This window comes from Larus michahellis, chromosome 1 (genome assembly GCF_964199755.1).
Source record: "Larus michahellis chromosome 1, bLarMic1.1, whole genome shotgun sequence".
NCBI classification, from domain to species: domain Eukaryota; kingdom Metazoa; phylum Chordata; class Aves; order Charadriiformes; family Laridae; genus Larus; species Larus michahellis.
The window spans coordinates 15,881,099-15,906,624 of NC_133896.1; the positions used below are offsets into that span (position 1 = coordinate 15,881,099).

At 44.3% G+C, this 25,526-nt stretch overlaps 1 protein-coding gene across 1 annotated transcript in view; it reads left to right on the plus strand.

Moving 5' to 3' along the window:
• Positions 1-15,627: 15,627 nt before the first annotated feature.
• PIK3CG (phosphatidylinositol-4,5-bisphosphate 3-kinase catalytic subunit gamma) overlaps positions 15,628-25,526 on the plus strand; it is a 35,243-nt gene continuing 25,344 nt past the window's right edge. The window contains exons 1-2 of the mRNA XM_074579309.1: positions 15,628-15,777; positions 21,779-23,794. Coding sequence (XP_074435410.1) covers positions 21,791-23,794 — 2,004 coding nt within the window. The 5' untranslated portion in view covers positions 15,628-15,777; positions 21,779-21,790. The remainder of the gene's footprint in view (positions 15,778-21,778; positions 23,795-25,526) is intronic.

Consider the following 25,526-nt stretch of genomic DNA (forward strand, 5'->3'; position numbering starts at 1 on the left):
CTCTCTATAATGTTTCTTTTGCATGCAGCTCCTCCTGCTCGCAGTCTGGTTTAATTTTCTTCTTTGTTGCTTTTTTTTTCATTTTTCTTTCACCTGTCAACAAACCATGTAATTTCTTCCCACTTGTCTACAGGCAAAGAGTGAGTTGCATTGTATCGGAGTGCACCTCTTGGCTCCTGCCATTTGCCATGGTTAGGTGGTGGTATCAGTGGAGGATCAGCCAGCAGCGCTAACAGAAGTGCTGCAAATTCAGCTGCAAGGTGGAAACTGTGTAGTGCTGTGGTGGGGTCCCTCTTTTTTTTATCCCTGTGCAAGGCTTGTGAGGGTGCAAGAAAAAAGCTCCAGTCTAGTTGTACATGCCTCCATTTCCCTCTGTTTGCTTGTGCAGGATGCTGAGGGAGAGAAGATCCTCTAATCACAGCTGGTGGCAAGTCGTGGCCAGCAGCTGGGCTAGCATCCGCATTAGGTGGAGTGCTGCTGCTCTGGAGCAACTGAGAGGCCACAGGGTTCTCCTCCATAACTGTGCTCAGGCTTACCCTAATCCACGAGAATTTTTAGCACTCACAACATCGCCTGCCCAGGAGCAACATGGGTCTCCTGCGCAATGAACACAGCCTGGAAACTGGCAGCTGGGGTTTAGATTACTCTGGAAAGAATCACAAGGAGAACATAAAGTGTTTTAAGGAGACCTACAGAAAGGCTAAAAGCAACAGTCCAGAAGAAGCTGATTTTATGAAGAAATAGACCGCATTACCGGTACCACAAACTCACAGCCTAAATGTATCCCGTGCACAGCGCTGGGCCAAAGCCATTATAAAGAGGAGGAGATCAAGACTGAAACTCTTGTTGCAGTGGGTTAACCAGAAACATGCGGTTCAATCATTCCTTTTTGGAAGGAACATTTGTAGTTGCTGTTGGTGAAAACATCCTCCTTAGCTTCACAAACATTGTACAAAAGATGTGATGCCTCTAAACGGCTGTGGCGTTCCTTGCACTGCAATGTCAACTGCCTGGAAAGCACTATGGCGGTAGTTTCAGGTAGGCAGCAGTACACACTACTGTCATCCCTTTGCTAAGTGTGTATTTCAAGAGCGTGCAAGCAAAGTTCCTGAAAGTAAGATTAATCATAGCCAGCCAGTGAGGGGCTAATCCCTTCTGTGCTCGTGTTTGATTTCATTGGCTTTGGTGTAGAGCTAGACTGCCTGTTGAGGGTACCTTTCCTCTAGCATCTATTGGCACAACTCTTCCTAAATCTTTGGATAGCGTAAGACTTAGGAAGCTGCGGATCAAACATCCTCCTCTCTCCAAGGGGCAAATGAGTCCAGGTGATACATTATTTAAGCGAAAAGGCATTTTTAGTAAAGGACGGGAAACCAAAATAGAAAATATCGGTCTGACTATAAATCTGTGGCGCGCCCCTTTGCATGCCATGTACAGGTCTCATCAATAGCTTTGGTATAGCAGACCTAGAAAAGTTGTGAGGATGAAATTTAATATGGTGAAGAAGCAATGGGATGGTTTCTGTACAAGAAATGAGTGCTTGGGCTTTTAGCCTGAGAAAAATAGGTTTATGGCAGAGAAAGAAAATCATGAGTGCACGGGACAGACAAATGGGGAATGGTTATGTGCTGTCTCTCATAATATGAGACCTAGAAGGCATAAAATCAAATTCTCAGGTGGCAAACAAAAGAGACACTTTTCTAGGCAATGCATAATCAAGCTGTGGAACTAATTGCAAGATGCCATGAATTTCAAAAGCTTACATGATTCAAAGAACAATTAGACAAATTCGTGGCCGAAAATAATCTCCCAAGCACTTAAATGAATTCATACCATGGGATCAGGCCTGGGTCTGGATGTGCTAGTGAGAAGCCCGGTTGTCTCCCCAGGATTAAGCACAAAGGATTGCCTGGACATGCTGATCCTCCTCCAGGTACATAAGTGGCAGTTGCTGTACTGATGATGATGAAAATAATAATTAACATTACAGGGCTAGATAAAATTATAGTTCTGAAGGATACTGCAATAGGGTGGACCTAATTTGAAGGTGGGAAGCATGGCAGAGACAGGGGCCCAGGGTTCCCCTCTAGCATGTGAAAACTAAACCTTATAAGGAAACTAGTGATTTTTGTTTACAAACTTTGCACTTATTCATTTAAAAAGTAATAAATATTAGTAAAAGGCATGTCATGATTGCTGTAACCTATAAGCAGGCCTCAAAGACTATAATTAGAAGGGGGGAAAAAGCATAAAAGGAGAGTCTTACCATAACCAGTTTTAACTGGGAATATGTTAATACAAAGTGGTACCTGCTGAACGAAGTAGTTTAACAAGAGGAAACAGAAACCTAGAAGGCTGATAAAAATATCCAACTTGTCTTGTCCTAATGCAGCAAGTGAAGGATGCAATCACATACTTATTTTAGGCATCTAAGTTAAGTTAAATGCTGAAAAGCCCATGGAAAATGCATAATTCTTGAAGTAAAGAAAAAAATGTGGCCTTCTAGTTTCAGATGCTCTGAATTTGTGTTGAAAGTAGGCTAAGGTAGGCAGTTTGCATGCCCCAGGATGGCATTCTCGTATTTTTCCGGGCTCTTATATACAATGTACTCTTCCGTTTTCTAAGCGTTAGCTGTACTGAGGCAACACAAGGGAATTCTTATGGATCCACTACAAGAAGGAAAACTATTAAAGGCCAGTAATGAGGCAGTCATCGCACTTCACCCAAGATAAATAGGCACCAGGATCAGAGCAAAGCAAAGGGAACACAAGAGAGATACCACCCTGAAGAGGTGCCTGTCACTTCCCTAAAGATTTTTTGACAGAACGGGGGCCAACCAGGGCCAGGTGCTGTACAGATATTTGTTCTGGTTACCTGTGGGAAACACTGGAAAATCCCGGAATTGGGCATCCTGTGCACCAGGACATGCAGATGTGTCCTGGGCCATCCCCTTGAGTACAGCAAACCTCCCTACGCTGAGTCTTGTTCTGAAATGAAGGCCACCCTTAGGACACTGTGCTTCAGTTAATGCCAAACGGCGGCAATCCAGTTTTGAGTTCAGCGCACACATTTGTAGCTAGCTGTTTGCAGCTGGCTAGCTGCCTGCCTGCAAAATTCCAGTAACATCAAGGTTATTTTATTAACACTGAACTTCTTACCGAATGGATTTGGTTATGTGACACATGGCTGTACGACCACTTGCAAAAAACGCAAACCATAAAATAGCAACCCAACTTTAAGTACCATAAACCAAACCTCAGACAAACAGTAATAAGACAACTGCCTGAAAAGGAATGGCAATGTGCCTTCTTCATTGCACAGTGCTATATTCCTCCACTGCAGTCTAAAATGACCTCATCTGAGTGCTCACCATTCGTCAGCGCGAGGCTGTGAGCACGAGACATTCCCTGTTTGTGTTACCGTCCCAGCCCAGCCCCATGAGTCATTTACCTACGAACTGCCTCTTGTACATCACCGGTGCCTTACCCTCCCCTCCCTGCATAAACTTCTTCCTTCTCCTGATAGGCACTTTGGAGGTGGCTGCATGCAGCAGCAATACAGGGTGGCTTTGGCTTCACTAGGGTTGTAGGCATGTGCTGCCCCCGAGTCTGACAGGAACGGACCGAAGGCTGGAGCATGCCCATGTGGAAAGTCCTTGGCTGAACATGTCAGGAAGCTACACCCACTCCAACCAAAACAAGCCAAATGGCAGATATTTTCTCTTTCTAAAGGGAAACAACCAGCTTCTCTGCTTTCCCCTCTCTCTTTCTTTTCTCTGGGAGCAAACAAACTTTGCAGCAGGCTGTTCTTCAGCTCAAGCCCACCACGCGAGTGCCCATGAGCCACATCTCCCAGCAGCCCCTTGCACTGAGGCTCCCAGTGAGTTCCAGCTCTCCCTTTTGGAAATAAGCTGTTGTGCCCTCACTGGTATTTGGAGTTTCTTCCTGACCAGTGAAGGACCAAGACTACCTGCAACTTAGCAAATATAGTCCTTCTCCCATGGCCAGTGACTGAGGACAAGGAGACAAGGGAGGGCAGTGCCACCATCAGCTCCAAAGGGTCACTTCATGCTTCTACCTACCCACACAGGTTTTCTGGAAATTTTTAATCCAAGGAGGCGTTTTTGTGGTTTTGATGTTATTCTAAATGTCTTTAAAACTTTTAAATTGAGGTCTAACTTTTTAAACTTCCATCTTTCAACTTAAAGCTACAAGTTTCTTAAAATTTCAATTTGCCCCAGAAAAGCCTAGTGTTGAAACTAATTAGTATTGCTGACTGCATACCATTCAGCTTCATATTGTTCTCCAGAAACTGTGACTTCTCCTTTTAAAAATATCATTTCCCATAAGTCAGCATGCGGTTCTACTGGTATGCTTTTCTTTCTCTTTTTTCTTGAATACAGTATAACTTGGTCCCCTTCTCATGTTACTGGAAAAATATTTATGTTTCATAACCATTTGGCTTCTTTTATTGAACTTGATAATATTTGCTGTATCCCTTTCGCTAAAATCATGACTAGGATCTTTACATCTGAATTTAATAATAACTTTGTCCTGTACTCTGCTTTCCTATATTACGGATAACTATTATCTTATGAGCTTGAATAGAAGCCGGCTCATCAGCTCCCCATCAGATTTGCTGGTGCTGTGAGGGTGCAGAGTTTTACCATCCTCCATGGTGATATTCTAGCAGATAATATTCTGTCATCAATATCCCACTGTGTCTATTAACTGGAGTGACAGTAGCTTTCCTACATGATGAAAGATTTTTACTTGAGAAGCTGTGGAGAGAAGGTGGCTGCACAAAAGCAGAGGGTTTGAGGAAAAAGGCTAAGCTGGGGGACAATTTTAACACCTTTGAGTTGATATCCAGCATCACGCACGGCAGGGTCACTGTTTCTGCTATCACGCACGCAGTCCTTCATGCTTGGGGTAGTTATCTGATTCGGAGAGCAGAAGAAATAACGTATGTAAGTTCCTCAAATGTGGCCCATGTAGAGCTGAGAGAAGGAAGAGCGCAGGGCTGATGGAAAGGCTCGACAAAAGCACAGGTGGCGCTCATGCTCCTGGGTACGCGTATAAGGTAGGGAAACATTTTGCAGAAAATAGTCAGAGAGATGAAGAAGACAGAAATGAAAATGGAGTCGAGATTCATGTTGTTGGGGAATGACAGCAGCCAGAACCAGCCCCGGCATCAGCAGCCACCCCGTCAAGCAATGCTCTTCAGTGCTGATTTCAGACCGACCTCGTATGTGAGAGAGATCCATACAACAGTGCCCTTAAGATGTCAGTGGTCTCACTGGTCTGTGGGACACCCCTGGATAAGCAAGTTTTGCCGACAATCCCCAGCTGTAACCCCTGGCAGAGGCAAGTTGTGAAGTTGTTGGAGACGCCAAGTCCACGTCTGAGCTCCTCAGCCTAAGCTCTCTGCTCAACTCTGGCGAAGCCTTGGCTCAAAACGCGGTGGGCAACTGATACACACACCGCTGACAGACTGAGCTCTCGCACCAAGCCTGTCCTCAGCAGCAGAAGTCACACTCTCTCCTGCTCTGCTCCTCTCTGCCAAGTCATATCCAGAACTGTACTTAGGGGTTTATTTGACGCAGTTTACGTGGTGACTTGGTGGGATGCGAAAGCTCTGCCAACACTCATTTTGAAAGACACATGTAGTTGTAGCACAATGTCCTGATTTGAGGAACAGAGGACTAATTTCTCTTCTAATGCTTGGGAAAACTGCACTTTTAGAAGACTCTAGTAGCTGAATTCATGAAAATATTCACTTTACAGCCAGATATGGTGTGTGGGCTTCAAGGTCTCAGTGTTTTCGAGCCTTACCAGGTACAGGGACAAGGAGGAGCGAGACCTGGGCACTTGACCCAAGATGGCCAACAGGATTATTTCATACCATGAACATCACATTCAATATAAATTAGAAAGTTTGCTGAGAAGTCCTCTTTCTCCCTTGATGGCTGCGATCCTGAGAACTTCTTGCCCCGGTGACGGACCCCTGAGCCCTACCCTTCCTCTCAAAGCCGCAGCGCTCACAGTCTCCCACATTTGTGGTCCACTGCTGGGAGTGCACAGCTTCCTACGGATAGAATGGGCTGAGTATAATCCTTGCATATTTCATATTAGTATTGGGATCAATACTGGTTCTTTAGTATTATTAATGTTAATTATTTAGTCTTATCCTAGTAAATCTATTTATATTTCAACCCCCGTGTTTCCTTGTTTTTCCCTGATTCCCCTTCCTGGGTGGGAAGGGGTCATTGGGTGAGAGAATAATTGTCTAAATGACAATAAATTGTTGTGGGTTTCTCAAACCATAACACACAGATATGCTAAAATAATGTCACCAACTCTCTCCCATAAACACACAAATATTTTGCATTTCCATACCCTAAGGATCTTAAATTACTCCAGACATTAATGAACGAAAACACACAAGAGCTGCGTGGGTAACTTTGGTGACCAACATTATCCTCCACATCCCATGGATGAACAAGAGACAGAAAGCCAAAGACCTCCCTTGCAAGCACACTGGAAGTGGGAAGAAGATCCATCGGCTCCCAAGTCTCCTCATAGAAATTCTTTGTCATCCAGTTTTATTTCTAAGGACGTGAAAGAAGAAGGAAGAGGACACGCTCTTTAAAACCCCCGGGCAGAAGGTATAGCTTTCCCCTGCGCCTGTTTTCCTCACGCCCACCGCCACAGGGCTCAGGGACCTTCCCTGTGGCAGCAGGGACGCGCTGTCACCCGGCTCCTGGTGGCAGCCAGGCAGCGAGTCCCTGTCCCGCCCGCTCGGGTCCCTGCGGCGGGACGGGGACGAAACGCGGCGCGTCCCGCCCCGGGACTCGGGGGGCCGGGAGCCGCGGGGCGGCGGGGACGGAGCCGCCGCGATGTTCCTCCGTCCCAGCAGGTGTCACCACAGCACCGGCGTCGCCTCCGTCCCGGCGGCGTGACGCAATGCCGGCACGGGCCGGGCGGGTGCTGACGTCAGACCCGCGGCCGGTGACGCGGGCGGGCGGCGGCAGCCCAAGCGAGCGGGAAAACTCAAAGGGCGGCTCTGGAGAGAAGAAATTTGTAGGAGCGGATTAATTTTGCGTCCTTCGGGCGGGCCAGTGTTGCCGCCATGTATGTCGGTGCAGCCGGGCACGATGCCTGGGGAAAGGTCAGGGCCCCGCCGCAGCGAGCGAACCCAAGGCGGGTGCCCAGGAAAGGTTACCCGCTACATTGCCCAGGCAGAAAATGGGGGCCCAGGGGCCCGTCTTTGGTCGGGATGGCAGGTCCGAGAGGTTTGGTACCAAAGCTCACGCACAGTGAAGTCACACGGAGCGTTTGCAGTCAACAGCGCAGCTGGAAGGTCAGCTATTGTAGTCATCACAGACAGACACCTCCAAAGGCTGATTTAAATCCTCCTCCATGGGCTAAATCTGGACTTCTGTTCAATTTCCTGGCAAGTTACCGTGGCAGAGATGGCTCACGCATCTCCCCAGGCGCATCAAACACGAGACCTTCCCTTCTCCCTGACTACAGGACCTGTGGTGGATTTGCTTATCTCAGAAATCCACAGTGTTTCAACATACATAATTTGTTTAAATGGGATTATCAGACTAACTCAAACAGCTGTTTTTTCCCCCCATTTATTAGTGAAGAGAATCCTTGTTTTTTGTATTCCTCCTTTCATGGAATTAAGGCTGGATGACAGGGTAATGATGACAGGGTAATGCCAAGTCCCTTTGAAACGACTGCCAACACACACTGCTACCATTGCACATGCACCCTCTGTGCACAAAATCAGATTTTTTCTGGACCTCCAGTATTGGCTCTGCATTTTTCAACTCTTGAGTAAATAGAACTTTTTTTTTGGGGGGGGGAGGAGGAGGGGGAGGGGGATTGACCATGCATTAGATAATGTTTTTGTTAATTAAGGATGGCTTGTATAGTCCACTGGCCTCCATGAATTTTATCTGCTGTAAGTTTCAGGCAGGTTAGTTCATGCTACTCACCTCACTAGTACTGGAGTGGTGGTAATATCTGGCAAGCTAAATCTGGGATTTCAGCTCAATCAGCTTTTGACACACCTTCATTCTTAGCAGACAGACACTGCCGTGAGTGTCTTGCTGTTTATCTAAGTGATATTCAGAGAGTCAAAGAAACTCAGCCAACACTGTTCCTTCCTGAGCGATTAACACAAGCATCTAATGTATTGAGCATGTCACAGTAAAACCACGGTCTTCTGGGATGCTTCCCTTCATTAACACCCTCCCAGACCCAAATCCTCAACTCCTGAACTCCCAGCAACACCTTTTCAAAGGTTCCGTTCATCTACAACTATTGCAATCCCAATTATTTGAAACAGAGGCAAAAATAAGGAAAAGGACGAACCAAAGTGTGGTTCTACCTCCAGTGCTCAACCTGTCAAGATACAAGGAGTCATTACACTCTTCTGAGGTTCACTTTTTGATGGGGCCAAAGTCTGAGACGCCCCTCCTCTGTACAGGCGCTGACACCCAAGGGACCATGCAACCTTGCACCACCCGCACATGTGGCTGTGGTGAAGCCAACCCGCTTCCCACCACATCTGCAGCCACTCCTCAGGGGTGGGCCTTGCAGTACCTGCTATCCCAGTGCCAGCAACTTCTGTTCCTAAAACTCTGCTAAGTGGCCTTCTGTGGCCCATTAGGGGAACCACCTCTTCTTGAGGGATTTTCAAAACGCTGCATTCAAAGTCACTCATTTATTTGGGTTCATTACACATCTCAAATATCAATCACTCCCCTATGGAGAGAGGGCATTCCTGATGAAAGGTCCTTCCCTAGAAGAAACTGCCCTCCTAGTCCTCCTCCTCTGGGCATAGCAGGGATTCACCATCAATGCTTCTGTTTTCTTCTCTTGGGGGGGTTGGAACTAGATGAGCTTTAAGGTCCCTTCCAATCTAAACCATTCTATGATTCTATTCTATGATTCTATGTCTATATCCTTATTCTTGTCAACCGACCGGACACTTTGGGGTACTGACGTACTTTGGAAAGGCTGCAGCATCTCGTCTACCCAGTACTAGGTCACCCTCTTCAAGGAGGAAAATTACACAATCTCAGCCACAGCATTTTGTTATTGGAGGCACATGGGAAAAATACTGGGAAAGAACATCAGCTTCCCAGGGAAGAACAATTGCTCCCTGCTGGGATGAAACACAAGGCTCCTCCATGTCTGCCTCATTATGTGAATTTAGGAAGACTTCCCGTAGCTTCTGAAATGCATCAGAGAGACTCTGAACGTTGTTCAAGAGATAAATATTGTGGGCTATGTCTCTTCAGCAGCTGATAGACAGCCAGGCGAACAACTACAAAGATCCAACTCCATGCCCTGCCTGTTTTCAGCCACACAGCTGCATTGCAGGCAGCCTGGAGGTGCATCAGTCTGACCAACATACTTGGGATCACTGTGTCCTACACACTCTGGAAAGCATGATCTCTCTGTCTGCCACATTTTAACTGCAAAAATAAAAGACGTAAAAAGTTTCTATCAATCACACCTATCTAGCTGGTACCTGAGGTGGTGTGACTCCAGCTGAGTCATGGTGCAGAGACAGACATTGCTACGTTCCCTTTGGGATGCAGAACTGCAGATCAATGGAGAATAGGGCACAGCTTACTTTCTTGGGCACAGGAGCGTGTGAAGAGCAGGCTCTGACCAGCACTTTGCAGCAGTTACTGCCTCCCACCAGGCACGAGGGCAGGCCCAGCCAAACTGGGCTAAAGTACCATGTCCTCCCCCGCTGAACAGCTCAGGCTTCATGCTGTAAAAAGGGAAAGAATAAAGAGGCTTCACAGAAGTTTGCTGGAGAGCCCTGGCTTTCTGCTGCAGGCAGGAAGGTATGGGGACATGCATTTTTTAGGTAATAAATTATTTGTGATGGTAACTCAAGGATGAGTCTGGCAATACCAGCTGTTTCATCTGGGCGATACTCCTGCGTTTGTCTTTAACCATCCCTAGCAGACATAGACAACGGAGGGCCACTTATGCAGACCAGACTGCCACATGATGAAGCACTAATATCCACAGCATAATGCTGCTCTCATTTTGTGGGTAAGGGTGGTTGACACTTCCTATCTTACTGGTTCCCAGCTTTTCTTATCTGTTCATTTCTAGGAAGCCAGTATACAAAGTTTCAGGTCTGAATCCGGCTTTTTACTCATTGTGGTTGTGCCGGCTGTCTGTCAAGGCTTTGATTTGTCTGTAAAGACAGAAGCTCTATACTCCAGTGTGAGGATAGGTGTTTATTTAGCAAAGATACCACTATGATGAGGTTCTGTCTCCTGCATATGAAGCGCTGTCACAGATGCGACCCCGACACCCCAACGGAAAACCCAGAACCCAGATGGGATCCCCCACCTCCTCCTAACAGAGAGACCTGCTCGCAGGCTCTCCTACAAGGGATGCAGCCCTTGGGAACGAAATCCTCTTATTCTGTCCAAAAAATCCCAAATGTGGTGATCTTCTGGGCCCTCTGCTAAGGCCACCTGTTAAAACTGTTGGAGAAGGTTAAAAGTATGTTTCCAGAAAAGATCAGGCTGCGAAAGAGCTTTCTTTGTAGCTGCTTTTGTATTCAACTAAACTCTGTGGAGCAAATATATTCCTACTTGAATGACTTTTTAGTACTACAAGTATTATGACAGCAGATCAATTAGCCTGCAGGGTGCCTGTAACTCTGGTAAGAAACACTTCTGTGCGCAAAGGATATGTTACTTCAATATACAACGAGAGGCAAGGAGGTAGTTTGAAGGGAAAACATTTTATGTTACTCATTTACAACAAAATACAGAAATCCTCTGATACAAGTCTACCCTCACATAACTGGTATGCAACACAAATATATTTACCTCCTCACAGACAGAAGGATGCACCAACAAATAAGCATACAGCTGAGCAAATTTTCAAAGACTGAGAGTAATAAATATCAGGACAGGAAGATAACACAGCAACACAGTTCAGAGAGCTTGTCCATGTAGTGTAGTCTGGGACGCAAATTAGACTCATTATTTTTGGCGTCAGAAACTTTAAAAGACTGAGGAAATCCTATCCATATCTTATATTTAGGAGTACTGAATATAACGCTACTAGACTAGAGGCCTTGTAGGAAGTGTGAGCTCCTTTACATTTCTATTTCTGACCTCTTTCATTTCCCCTGTCAAGTCCCAATACCACAAGATGATGCAATATTGCATCACCACCTAATACTGAGACCTCTGACAGCAGCACCAAAGAAACTCCTGAGTTTCCCCACCCCTCATGAATAACCAGTGGTCATAAAGATCTGCTTACGCACACTCTGCTGCCACGAGGAGTCCATCTCTCTCTGACAAACTCACACACATAGGAACAGACAAAAATAGGTATTCAAGCCAGGAAGTGATATTACGTGAGTTTTACATCTCAGCTCATGTGTGCACGTATGTGGTATGGAGGAAACAGCTTGCACTCCCACCCCTGTGCTTTAAATACCTATTCTGAAGTATAAGAGCCTAAATCAGTAAAATGGGAGACAAAGCCTTCAGCAGATGTATCTCAGAAGGTTTCTGAACACCTGCTGTTTCCTGTTTTGAAAGCTTTAGGTGTTTGAAGTGAGGGATTTTGTGCAGAATCTTGATCACCAGGAGCACTGACCTGGCAGGAGAAAAGAGTTTTTCTTGGAGGAGGAGGGACTAGAGATAGGCAAGATTCCTCTTCTCCTCGTTTGAGCTTTCCTGACTCTGCTCCACCCACAGATGTTCACAGAGATCGTTCTGGATCAGGCCACAAGACTACTTTCATGCCCAGCAGATCTTAAAAGATTCCCCTGGATGCCTCTCCCTGGGAATCCAAGCTCCCGTAGGAGACATCTAACGGAGATTTAACTGCTCGCTGGTATCCCTTCAGAGGGGCGCAGCAAGAGCCCAGCCTTAATTTGCTTTTCTTCTGGATCCACCCCCACTCCCCCAAGGTCTTCTACTGCTTCCCCAAGCAATGACCCAAAACTGGCATAAAAAGAGATGGGCTGCCTTTCCTATCAAATAAAGCTGTGAATGGAGGACAGATCTGCAGGCAACACTTAGCTATCAGTTATATGCATTACACGACCAGCCACCATTCCTAGAACATGATGCAAAAGCCAAACTAAAATCCAGTTTACTCCTCCTCTGCTTGTTGGCAAGTTATAGCAAGAAGAAAACCTTATTTTTGACACCAAAGTTGCCATATGATTGTGCAAATGGACAAAGCAACTGCAGTGATGTTAACGCAACTGATCGCGTATTTACATGATCAGTTTTCAGAGCAGAGCTGTAAAATAAAGGGATTCTGTCAATTTATTTTAAATCCTGCACTGAATACATCATAAAGTGCTTACAACCTAATCAGAAAATCCCAACATATAAATTTTGCAAGAAAGGAGAAAGCTACCTACCATTCCATCAGGAAGCACATTATATCCCACGATGGTTTATTTTTTTTCAATTTTCTTGACATAAGGAAGCAATTACAAAACTGAACGTAGCTATTGCTGGTATTGGGCAAGCAGGCTCTGGCTTTGTTGGTACAGGACCTACAAAGCTTTTGCATTTAATTTTTTTCTTTGCTGGCAATATAGAAAATGAAAAACAACCCAAGCTATTAGATACTATTTCCTAAATTGCAATGAACCCAGTCTGTCAATGACAACAGAACGTTTACATCCAGTTCCAACATATGTCAGTATATAAAGTTGCTGCTGAGCATTTAATGTGGCTGTTATTCTTTATTGTAGTTCTCCACGAAACAACATAAAAACTGATGTTTGACTGTGCAGAGGACACGAAAGATACCATCTTACATTTTTCCAACCTCCAAAACTCCCATTTAAGATCATGACAACAATTCCTTGTCATATTTTTATTACAGCTGAAAGATAAAGGAAATAATTGCATTTTGCCTGCACCCCACAAGATTATATTAGCAAAATGATTGCTTCTTTGCATGACTAATTTTGATTAAATCAGCTTCATTTAAATACCAAATTGTGTTCTTCACCTTCCTTCATTAAGCTATGGTATTCCTGACTGTTTTAAAGTTCCATTTTTTATATGGTAAAATGTGCGTTTCAATTTATTGTACAGGCTGTTCTTCACTGAAAAAAAAAAAGACCAACAGATAATTTATGGGTAAGGGTTTAAGTCACATTTGGAAACCCACAGGAATAAAGTAATGCTAAAGTGTGTATTTCCAAAGAATATACCACCTATAAGGAGAGCATCCTTGGCAATAGGAAAGTTTGTATTACTTGATTTGCCACAAAAGGCAATAAGGAAAACTGTGCTGTATATAGAGGAGCTGAAGATTAACTGCAAAAATTTCATATTTTATTAACTTACTAAGTCCCAAAAAGACAAAGATTTTCAGTTTACCTCCTTTTCTCAAATACAATACATAAAATAATTTATTCTTTCATTGCAAATAACATTTTGCTGACTTAGAGCTATTTTAAAAATATTTTATACAATTCTGGCTGAAGTCAACATGAAACGTGTCATTTGCTCCAGCTGTAAGTTATTCCCTTTATAACTGTCTTTTGACAAATGCCAGTCTTTTTTATTCAGCTGCTCAAATCTCCGTATGTTTGTGCATCCCCAAATAAAGTCCACGGGTTTTAACAGGATTAGTCGCCAAACTGGCTGCACTTGTGTTCCTGGAGTCATCCATCTGGGGATCCAGCCAACAACAACAGCAAAAAAGGCTTCCTATTTTGATAAGGTTTTTTAATCTCTTTTAAAGCATTCAGTAATACACGTGCTGTGCAAAGCTGAACTTCTTTGACCGGTACTACCCGTTATATCAGGCAAAACCAAGCAGAAAGTGAGCGAGTCTTCACCGTGTTTCCCCCATGCTGCACACACATCACGTGGAGTCATTAAAGGTTTTTACTTTGCTTTCTTCTTCGTAAAAAGGGGAACTTGAGGCCAGTACAGAGGTGTGATTTCTTAGAGCCACAGTTTGCTATAACGTATATTCATTTTGAAACTCCATGTTTATACAACAGTTTCTCAATTACTTTCTGCTTCAGGCTGGTATTATGATTCTTAATGTTGTCATGCAAATAATTTTTAAGTCAAAAGAACCCTACTGCTATAATGGCAATTATCCAACTTTTTATAATAGCATCTGTATGCGTAACATACTAGTTATTTCCTTCTGATATTTTATTTCTATGGAAGTTAATAACACGTACCTAGAAAAATCAAATCCATTTTTATAGTCTTTGTGGCAACCTATGGTCTTGTAAAGTGCTCCCTGAAGATGTAACCTTATGTCAGCATGTCTTTCAGGGCAAGCGTGCAGGCTTCATGCTATGCAGGGCTCACCTGAGAATCTCATTGCAAGATCAGGGTCAAAAAAGGTCTCAGCATAATCATGAAAAGAGTTTTGCTGCTCATTCCAAAAAAGAGCTGCAGAGATACAAACACTCAGCTCTGTTCCGAGCCAAACAGCCGGCAGCCAGGGTGGAGAAAAAGTGGTGAGGGGGAGTTGTCTGTTTGTTGGAAGTGAATGGTTATGCCTGAGCTGCATTTGGAGTCCTGGCACCGTAAGGCTGATGAATTAATCCCCCTGCTGCGGGCAGCCTTGGCAAGGCCTTAGCTGGAGTACTACTATGTCCAGTTTTGAGCAGTGCCTTCCAAAAACATCATGGCCCATTTGGCAAGAGCCCGGAGGCAAGCTAGAGGAATCGCAGGAGGTCTAAGGAACATGACCTAAAAGGAGAGAGCCAGGACTGCCCAGTCTGGAGATGGGTAAATAGCAGAAAAACAAGAATGCAGACCTTCGAACAAAAAGTAGCTGAGAAAAAAAAAAAAAAAAGAGGAATTAGACAAGTAAGAGGCTAAACCTGTAGGAGCAGACATTTAATCAGACAGCATGAAAATCTTTCTGAAGGAGAATGCCGCTGCGCACTAGAGTGAACTGCCATCTCCAGGGGTTTCTGAGGACAGCTTAGACAAAAGAACCTTGTCCTGGCCTTTGTGGGGGGGGCTGGACGGGCCCTCATCAGTCCCATGCATGGGCTTGGACGGGTGGCTGTGGCCTCTGGTGGCTGTGGCCTCTGGTGGCCGTGGCCTCTGGAAGCCAGCACCCCCAAGGTGGTGGCCACTCAGCAGTAGCCTGCTGCCAAGCCTGCCGCCGTTCAGGGCCCATGGGCGATGAGCACCTCTTGAAGCTGCGTCCAGGGAGGCTTCCTACAGCCTGTACTGACACCAGGACAAGCCCTGCGTGCCTTGTGCTGGACACTAAACCACACCAAGGCTGTGGGGCCTTACCCTAAGAGCGGACATACCCCCACGCCGGCTGATGTGGCCTAGTGGGCCCCGGACTGCGGCGGGGCTGCCCGCTGCCTGCAGGCGGCCAGGCCGGGCACGGCGCTCCGCAGACCCGCGGGGCGTCCCGGCCCCGCGCCGGCCCCTTCCCCGGGCCCACGCCTCGATCGGGGGAAGGGGCCCGGGCCCGGCGCCCGGCTCGTCGGCCGGCGGCGGGGGCCGGGCGCAGCGGCGGCGGCCGGGGCACGGCACCCCGGGGCCGGGCGGCGGCGGCCAAGCGGGGCGGGGAGGCCCCACAGCCGGTTCCCTCTTTGCCCGGCGTGTGATTGGCGGCGGCTCCGGAGCTGCCTACCGCCGGCCATGGAGCCTCCCCTCCGGCCCCCGGCCCGCTCCGCTTCCTGCTGAGGAAAACACCTGTCCGCAGCCGGAGCCGGCGCCGTGGCCGCGCCGCTGCGGTGAGTAGCTCCGTCCTGGGGGCCGGCGGGGGTCGCCGGCGGACCCTGCTCCGGGCCGGCGCTGCCCGAGGCCCCGGCTCGCCGGTGGCGGCGGGGCCGCAGGGCCGGGGTGGCGCGGCGCGGCCCGGCTCCCCGCGGTGGCGGTGCCCGGGGCACCCGGCTGCCCCGCCGGGCTGGGCGCGGCCAGGTTTGCCCTCGATGCGGCGACGACTCGGGCGCTGTGGGGCGGCGCGGCCCCGGCCGCCATCTCGGGTCGGCGGGGCCGGCAAGGACGGGCGCGGCCTCGGGGCCGAGTGAGGGAGGCAGCCCGGAGCCGCTGCTTCCCGCTGCGTCGCGCCTCCCGGGGCTGGCGCAGGCGAAGGGCTTCGGCCAGAGCCCCCTTCCAGCAGGGCATGTGTGGGCTACTGCAATCGGCAGGGGAAGGGATGAGCCCCCCCTTACGCTGCCCCGTCCTTCGCTCCTCACGGCCTTGGTCCCGGCTCACCTCCTGGCCCAAACAGGAGTCACTGGTTTGATGCAAAATCTGAGGAAACTATGTGGCATAAAACGATGCTAAGGGGTCACGCTAGACAGTGGTAGCAGTTCCCTCTGGTCTTAAGATCGGTGAGTCAGCTCTGCTACAACACAGCTTTTAAACAATAAATAACTGTTATTTCCTCATCCAACAAATAAGAACCTCTTGTGTCTGTCCGGTATGTATAGACCATAAAACTTTCCCCCACCACAAAGCATCTGAAATAACAGCTGAGGGCATTCAGGAGGTGGTGGTCGGTGGAGAGTAGGTCACGCTGTTAAAGACAGGTGTTTGAAGAGCTGGGCACAAGCTGAAAGGATAGGCAGTACCCAAATAGAGAATGTGTCCCTGCAGGAGCCATGGCTGCGATCTCTGTGTTCTCAAACTCTGTGAAGTGTTAGTTTAAAGGTAGAGCACCATCACTCATAAAACTCAGTTCTAGAACTTTGCCAAAGTTCTTACCTAAATTTTTGGAACCAGATAGAAGTTATTGTTTGTTCCGGAGGTACCTCCAAGTAGATCCCTCGTGTAGAAACCAAAATACACAAAGATCTGTAGTGAAGGCAGGGGGGTCCTGAAAATATTACAGCCATAATAGCAGCCAGATTCACTGTGCAGCCTCCTGGCAGAGATGTTCAGCTGTATCTGCTGATTAGCACGCTTTTTGATGAAGAATGTGACTATGTTATCTGTGAAGTTTACAAATGGGAAGCTGCACTGATTTAATTCCTGTCAGAGCTAGCAGTTTCTAGAGGATTTGGCAAAAGAACTGAGCAAAGCAGTTTTTATTGTTGTGTTCATACTTAACACGTTAGTCTGTAACTTGCCTCTTCAGCGCTGGATCATCATAGATGTAGGGAAGATGTATGGTACTCCTATCCAGCAAATGCAAAGTGGTCTCCTGCTCCGGGACAATGCGGGCAAGTAGATGTAGTGTGCTGCCTGGAAAACTTTGGGTCATGTCATAGGTGGGTTTTTTCATTTATCTTAAAGCGTGAATGTAAATAGATTATTATTATATTTGCATAACATGCGCATGAGGTGGTTCTTACTCTGATAGACAGTGTCTGTTTTCTTGCAGGTTATGTTGCCTGGGAAGGAGCTGACAGTAAAGTGAAAAGAATAATTTAAAAACATGGTGGATTAAACCAGCAGCAGAAACTAGTATAGAATTAGCATAAAAATAACAGTGAAGAATAAGTAACTGGTAAAACTCTTAACAAAGCAGTAACGTTTGACAGATATCTTGAATTTTTTGTAGCAAAATGTATGAAGTAAGTAATGATAGTACCACCTTGTCCTTTTAAAGCACCTTTCAACCCGTGTTGTCAAATCCTTTAACAAGTTTACTCGTTAATTTATCTCCTAATCTGGCTGTGAATTATGGTTCAGTCTCAGTTATCCTAAACTGCGCTGGCTCCATTCCCTTCCCTTCTTTTCCCTACCACTCTTGCAAGTGATGAGTCATATTAAGGAACTGATCCAGCTGAAAATTAACCACATTTTTTGGTTGTTGTTGTTATGGTCGTTTTGCTGACCTGAGTGATGAGATAGGAACACAACTGGAAACAAAGACGAGCATGTTTGCTTGCATTAGTTACCTTTTACAGGCCCACCTGCTGCTCCATTGCACCCCATCAGGATTTGTGGACTAGTGGTAGAGCAGTTCTCCTAATACAGGGAAATGTGGGGTTAGAATTAAATTAGAATTAATAATAAATAAAAAAGTTACTTTTTTATTTTTTTCTGGTGTTGTTGCAGTAGGCATGTAGAAATGTTAATCATGTAAGTAATGCTTCGGCATGACAACAGTTTTAGGAAGTCATTTTAAATTATTTTCAGTTATAAACATCCTAGTTTTCTGATGCATATGCATGAGGAAGTATGGTTTTGCCATGCCTACATACAGCGTAGCAGGAAACAGATGCAATTTGGTGTCATCCTAGGAATGGGGTCACTTTTGTGCCTGTCATTGCAGAGATGGATTAGAGACAGTCATCACTCCGAGAACTGGCTTCTGAAGCTGATGAAAAGGGGTCAGAGTTGGACTGGAGATGGGGATTGGGCTAGACTGGACATGGCAGGTCACGGCGCAAATGAATGTAGGAGAAGAGACAATCTTGTATGGGCAGTTAGAATGCAGAATGCGCGACAGTTGTGTATCTGATGCAGTTTGTGGGAGAATACTTGAACCTTTCACAGTGTTGCTCTGACAGTCTTTTTAAGTGGACGAAAGTGTCAAAAAATTACGTTCATTGAGCACTGTACAGGGTAGTTCTCTGCTGCACGAAGTAGAGATGCTGCTTTTGATTTTCTTGATGGTCTTGATGAATGGAGTACTACCAGAATAGCTTAGCAGGAGATGGAATATTTCTGCGTATATGTGTTTGAAAAATTAATCTTTAGGTGCATATCACGTGGCAGCAAGATGAGGACATTTTAAACCGGTATGCTTTCTTAGGTCTGGCAAAACTCAATCAGACTGTGATGCATCCAGGTTGACTTGATAGGGTCAGCACAACAGCTTTTAGAACAAGAGATATTTGCAAAAAACATATGTAGCCTGTTGGCATGAAAAAAAGCCTCACTGCTTATGTTTAAATGAAGAAAAATATGCAACTGTTTTACACATTTTAGGAATTATACTTCAAAATACAGACTCTGCAAAAGCATTGCAAAGTCAAGCTATCCAAAGTGGAGAAATTTCAAAACGTAGGTTTTGCAAAATACGTTTTCCCCTTTAGCATTGCTCCTTTTTTTTCCCCTACATCTCCAGCTCCTTTTCCTTTTTATGTGAAACCGGGTGCTTCCTTCTCCTCCGTCATCCTGGGCACTGCTGTTGAGGTTACAGGTGCTCGAGCTTTCCAGCAGCCAAGTGCTTTTTTCAGACAAGAGGAGAACTGGAGAGGAAAGCAGTGTGTAGTGCTGAGATGCCACAGAGACTGTGCCTGATGAATGCTAACGGGCTACACATGCGCAGAGGATGAGTGTTGGAGATGTGTTAGCCAAGATGAGTAGATTTCATGGCAGCGACAAAATGTTCAGGGCACCTTCACCACTTCCTTGAGAAGTTTCAAGTACTGTCTCTAAAAGATAGAGGGAGCTAGGGCAGAGTGTTTTTTCCCCAGACTCCCTTCCTGAGACCTCTAAAAAGAAATCAGTCTTAGCTGCCAAGCAAAACGATGCTCTGAGAATGAAGAGGTATGTCTATGGTGGAGGGTATTTTCTTTTTTTAACCTGGGCAAAGTGTTAATTTCAGAGCTTGTGAGTGCCATATTGGAGGCAGGTAAGAGACTGTCAGATTTTTTTGCCAATATAGAGAGAGCTTTTCTTCCCCCTTTTTAATGTGGAACGTGTCTTACAAGATAGCAAGCGTGCATACGTTAAAAAGGAAAAAAAGACACTACCATTTCACTGTTGCTAGAAGGCGTTTCATTTGTTTCACATTTTTTTCTCCTTCTCAAGAGTCATCATTTTTGTTGGATGTGTACTGATGTAGGATGGGTACTAGTTATTGCTTTTCAAAATGGTCAGTATTTCACTGGAAAAGTCATAAGGAAAAGGGATAAGATTAGAGGCTTTTCTCTCTCTTTCTGATTTGTACATGTTTTCCCAAAGCTTTTCCTATGGGGACTTTTTTTTAGTAAAGGAACAGCTGTTCAGGTTGTAGTTAACCACAAGAATTAGGGTTGAAAGTCCATGGTTTAAATTCTTCCCAAATCTTAAGTCATCATTTCTGGTGTGTGGTGTGTGAATTTAAGTTGTGAGTCCTCAAAGGGCTATCACCATGAAAATGAAAATCAGGAAACATTGCAGATTTCGTTGTCTTTTGTCTAATATTTTTATTTAACTCTTTTATGAAGTAGTTAGGCTCTCTAAAATATCTTGTTTTTAAAATGTTTTATTTGGATTCATTAGATTTATTGCCCGGATTATTCTTAGCTATTTTTAAAAGGCTTTAAGCGTGTCTTCTATGCATGTGTGTTAAAATTAAATTGATGGACTCTTAGTGCATTTTTACTGTTGTAACAGGAAAAGCATTCTGACTTTTTTTAAAATGAGCAATCTTATATATAATCAACTTGGTTAAAACTTCCTTCCTGGTAAGTGCAGCACTTCCTTTGCATCTGGATATGAGGGCGAGCAAGAAAAGCAGAACAGCTTAAACAAAGAAATTTTGTGTGAATGATATTCCTTTAAAAAAATAGGAACTTCAGAAATCAAACAAATGAATCGTCTTCAGCAATTCAGCCGTTATTTTATAAGCAGGTAATATTTCCTTGTGCTTTGTCAATTATAGAAGTGGTGTGTCCACAGTCGTTGCTTTCCGGAACTTGAAAGGAGGATTTTAGTTCGCATACTGTATTGTTTCAGTTAGCCTTTTATATTTTTATCTTGTTGTTCTGTTATCTGTTAAGGCATCATTACTTCGGTTTTAGTTTTTCCAGCAGAAAGATTTTATGAGAAATAGGAGAAGATTTAATGTGTGAAAAGCGTTGTCTGTAAAAGACGTTCAGTATGTTGCTGTAACTTAGCTTGCGTGAGCATGCTCAATCAACGCTGCCTTCCTCTTCCAAGCTCTCTGTGAATAATTTCCACTTCAGTATTGTTCAATGGAGATTAACTGCGAGCAACAATATTTTTTGTTTACTGAAAGCTGATAAGGTAGGCTACTAGTGTTCGAGGTTGTTTTACAGGTGTTTTAGGTGGATTTTATGTATAGGGTAATAAATCAGCATCAGTTTGGGAGTTTTTTCTTCTCTAAAACACAGATAGTTTATACTGGAAGTGTTTACTTTCAAAATGGATGGATGTTATCAGTCTGGTTAATTGATTTATTTAAAAGAAGCCCATCTAAGGATACTAGGCTTGAATTTAGATGCACGTTAAATATGTCTTCAGAAGTAGTCCCTGACTTTTGAATCTTAAGGGCTTTATTTGGTGTAAGTCCTTATTCTTCATCACTAAAAAGAGCAGAGGAAAATGGGAATAGGCTCACCTCTGTCCAGTCTGCAAATAAGTCGCTTGTTTTGTCATTCCTGTAGCTCGGTAGGATCGTATTCTCCTCAAACACAGTCTTTTGATTTCTGTGAAAATCCACTTATGTTAATAGCAGCATCAAAACCGATGAGGCAGCAGAAGAATCAGTGCTTGATCAAATAGAAGTAAGAACAAGTCTCAGTATGGAGGAAATATATATTGTCAGTGAAATCTAGGAAGGCTGTTTAAAAGCTCTAATTATTTAATCATTGAAGGGTTGTTGTTTGTTTTGTTGTTTTTTTTTTTAATATTTGGTGTTGAACTGAATACATTAAGTCTGAGGTGGCTTATGTAAATCAAGTCTTTATGACCAGAAATGAAGGGGAAGGGGAAATACAAAAAAACGTACACATAGCAGGATTCTGACTGACTTGTAATTTTAATTAAGAAGAGTTAAAAAATGTAAATGAGAAAGTAATTAAGTATTTTTATTGTATGTTTTGCTAGATTTCTTCTGGCATGGAGTTGGGCGATTATGAACAGCCTGTTGTTATGAGAGAGGAAAACAAACGAAGGAGAAGAAGAATGAAACCTCATTGTACATCAGCTAATTTGTCGTCAATGGAACTGATATCCATTGAGTTCATTTTACCTACCAGCAATAAACATACTAAAGTACCGGAAATGATGTTACTCGAAATAGCTGGCAACTGTACGGTTGAGCAAATGAAAGCACAGATTTGGATGCGTGCAATAGAGATGAGTCAAACCACAGACTTCTACCACACATTCACCCCAGATCAATTTATTCTGCAGTATCAGAAGAAAGGGCAATGGTATGAAATTTATGATAAACATCAAGTATTACAGACATTGGACTGCATACTGTATTGGAAAGTGTTACAGAAAAAGGTAGGCAAGATCTATGTTGTCCAGAAACAAAAACCATCAGAAGAAGTTCAGGAATTTCAGCGTCAGCTTAACGATTTAATTGGTTATGATGTCACTGATGTAAGCAACGTGCATGATGATGAACTAGAATTTACCCGTCGCAGATTAGTCACCCCACGAATGATAGAGGTAGCTTGTAGAGATCCTAAATTGTATGCAATGCACCCATGGACTACATCTAAGCCACTCCCAGAATATTTATTTAGAAAGATCACAAATAATAACATTTTCATAATCATACATAGAGGAACAACTAGCCAAAAAATTAAAGTGTCAATAGATGACACTCCGGATATGATTCTCCATAGCTTTTTCACAAAAATGGCAAAGAAAAAGTCTTTGATGGACATTCCTGAAGATCATAGTGAACTGGATTTTGTTCTCAGGATTTGTGGCAGAGATGAGTACATTACTGGAGAGACACCAATCAAAGATTTTCACTGGATAAGACAGTGCCTTAAGAATGGGGAAGAAATCCACCTTGTCTTAGACAATCCCCCTGACCCAAGTGAGGATGAGGTTCAGAAGGAAGAGTGGCCTTTGGTGGATGACTGCACAGGAGTTACAGGGTATCATGAACAATTGACAATAGATGGAAAAGATCATGAGAAGGTCTTCACTATCTCTTTGTGGGATTGTAATAGGAAATTTCGGGTGAAAATAATTGGCATTGATATCCCAGTTTTACCGAGAAACACTGATCTTACAGTATTTGTGGAGGCTAACATTCAACATGGGCAGCAGCTCCTTTCACAGAGGAGGACTTCGTCAAAGCCTTTTACTGAGGAGGTTCTGTGGAATATTTGGTTGGAGTTTGATATCAAAATCAAGGATTTGCCTAAAGGAGCACTCCTAAATCTTCAGATATACTGCGGCAAAGCACAGGGACTATCCACAAAGACGAACCTTCAGTCACATGAATCCCCCAACTCTGATTCAAAATGCAAAATTCAGCTTCTTTATTATGTCAATCTTTTGTTGATAGATCACCGTTTCTTGCTACGAAGTGGGGAGTATGTGCTCCACATGTGGAAAATTCCAGGCAAGGGGGAAGAACAAGGAAGCATCAATGCAGACAAACTCACGTCAGCAACTAACCCAGATAAAGAAAACTCAATGGCTATCTCTATTGTTCTGGACAAATATTGTCACCCAATTGCCTTGCCCAAGCACAGGATAACATCAGACCCTCAAGGGGATAGGACACGAGCTGAAATGCCCAACCAGCTTCGCAAGCAACTGGAAGAGATCATAGCAACTGACCCACTAAATCCACTTTCTCCTGAGGACAAAGAACTGTTGTGGCACTTTAGATATGAAAGCATAAAGCACCCCAAGGCATATCCTAAGCTGCTTAGCTCTGTGAAATGGGGACAACAAGAAATAGTGGCCAAAACATACCAGTTGCTAGCTAAAAAGGAGGTTTGGGATCAAAGCACTTTAGATGTTGGACTCACAATGCAGCTTCTGGACTGTAACTTTTCAGATGAAAATGTCAGAGCAATGGCAGTTCAAAAACTGGAAAGTTTAGAAGATGATGATGTTCTTCATTATCTTTTACAGCTTGTGCAGGTAAGGTGTGTTTGCATTCTTCAGCTCTACCTTCCGGGAATATTTGCATTACACCATCATCATTCCCATCGTAGTAGGTCTAGTTAGTAATCCCTGGGTTTGAACTCTTCAGTGTTTAGTCAAAGCAGTGGTAGTAACCAAATTAACTCAAAACACACTTTCTACATTCGCCTTTTGCCTATGTTGTTATTTTTGTGTTACCGTTGCCCTGCATCTTACAATTTGCATCTTGCATTTATGGTAGTATTTTTTTCTGGGAATTGTCAGCCCTAGCTCAGCTGTGATGGGAGCAAATCCTAACTGTGCTGTCTCTAATCCTAATCAAGGAACCTAATCTAATTCAAGTCTGAATCACATAGCACTGAAGAATTGTTGACCAGCTTTGCCAATGCTTTAGAAAGAAAGTAGACAGAAAGTAAAGGCAGATGTTGACATGGGCAAGGCATGAAGAAAAATCTGGGATTGGATTTTAGGTCAAGAATAACAGTGTAGTTACATAGCATATGGCAATGACTTCAATCTTGTGCTGTTTAAGGAGACCAAATTTATCTAGAATGGTCCAAAAAATTTTTAAAAGTAAATAAAGTGTTGCTAGGACTCCATAATAAGATTAATTTATTCAGGAAGGTTGGGTGAAAAACTGTTTTTAATGGCAGTGAATCACCACTGTGTCGATTTGAAGTGCTTTGTGTGTGGATCTGCCAGATGAAACGTCAGGAATGTTTATATCAGTTATACAAGAAAATTGGTTTGTTTGCTTTTTTGCAACGCGGTGCTGGAGCTGGGCAGCCTGTAAGTGGCAAAGTCATGTCTGATGGCTGATGAAAGGTGTAACCCTGCGGTTCTTCCTGGTAAATGCATCCCCTGAAGCAAGGTGACTCCACAGGCTTCCCACACCCAACAGGGCTCTGGTTCATGCGGAAGGGCTGTTGCCCCGCAGAGCAGGAAATGCTTTTTTCACAGAATCAGAGGACAGAATTGGCATTCAAAATTAAAAAAAAAAAAAAAAGGAACTGCTGCAGCCTGGGAACCTGTGGGATGGGGCTTTTAATTTCTGCAGGTTCAGAGAGAGAGACCAGGTTCCCCGGAAAATGAAGTTAGTATTTCAGATTTTGCTGCGCATCAGTAGGGCTTTAAACAAAGCCTTTTTAGCCCTGTCCTTGCTTGTCTAAAGATTGGGCTCCCCAGGCAGAATTTATGCACTTCTGCATTAACCAAAGGAGCCGCTACGGTTACCTCATTGGGCCTCCCACGTAGCTGCTGCTATATATGTGCCTGGCTTGTGAGCTTTTGCTGTCTACATGTGGCTCAGCAATTTTATTCGCTTTTGTGTCCAAATTAGGGGTTTTGGATGGTGATTGGTTGATATCAAAGTGCCTGAGAGAATGGGGGAAATAGGCTTTTTTTTCCATTTGTTTTTGAAATTAATTGTTTTCAGGAAGTACAAATATGGAGACTTTTAAAAAGAATAAATCTCTCTAACAGTAAATTAAATTACTGTAGCATAAAATCATAGTAGCTTAACTTCACTGTGTCATTTTTAGTAAGAGATGGAATAAGAAATGAGAAGATTGCCATCCCCAAAAAGGAAAAAAATACTAGATACCAATTTTTACCTCTCTGCTGCTTCCTTGTCTTTCCTTCCTTGGCTAACAATGGAATATAGGCCATCAGCATCCTGCAGCAAAGTATTGGTACCACAGTGTATTTCAAAATCCACGTTTTTCAGAGA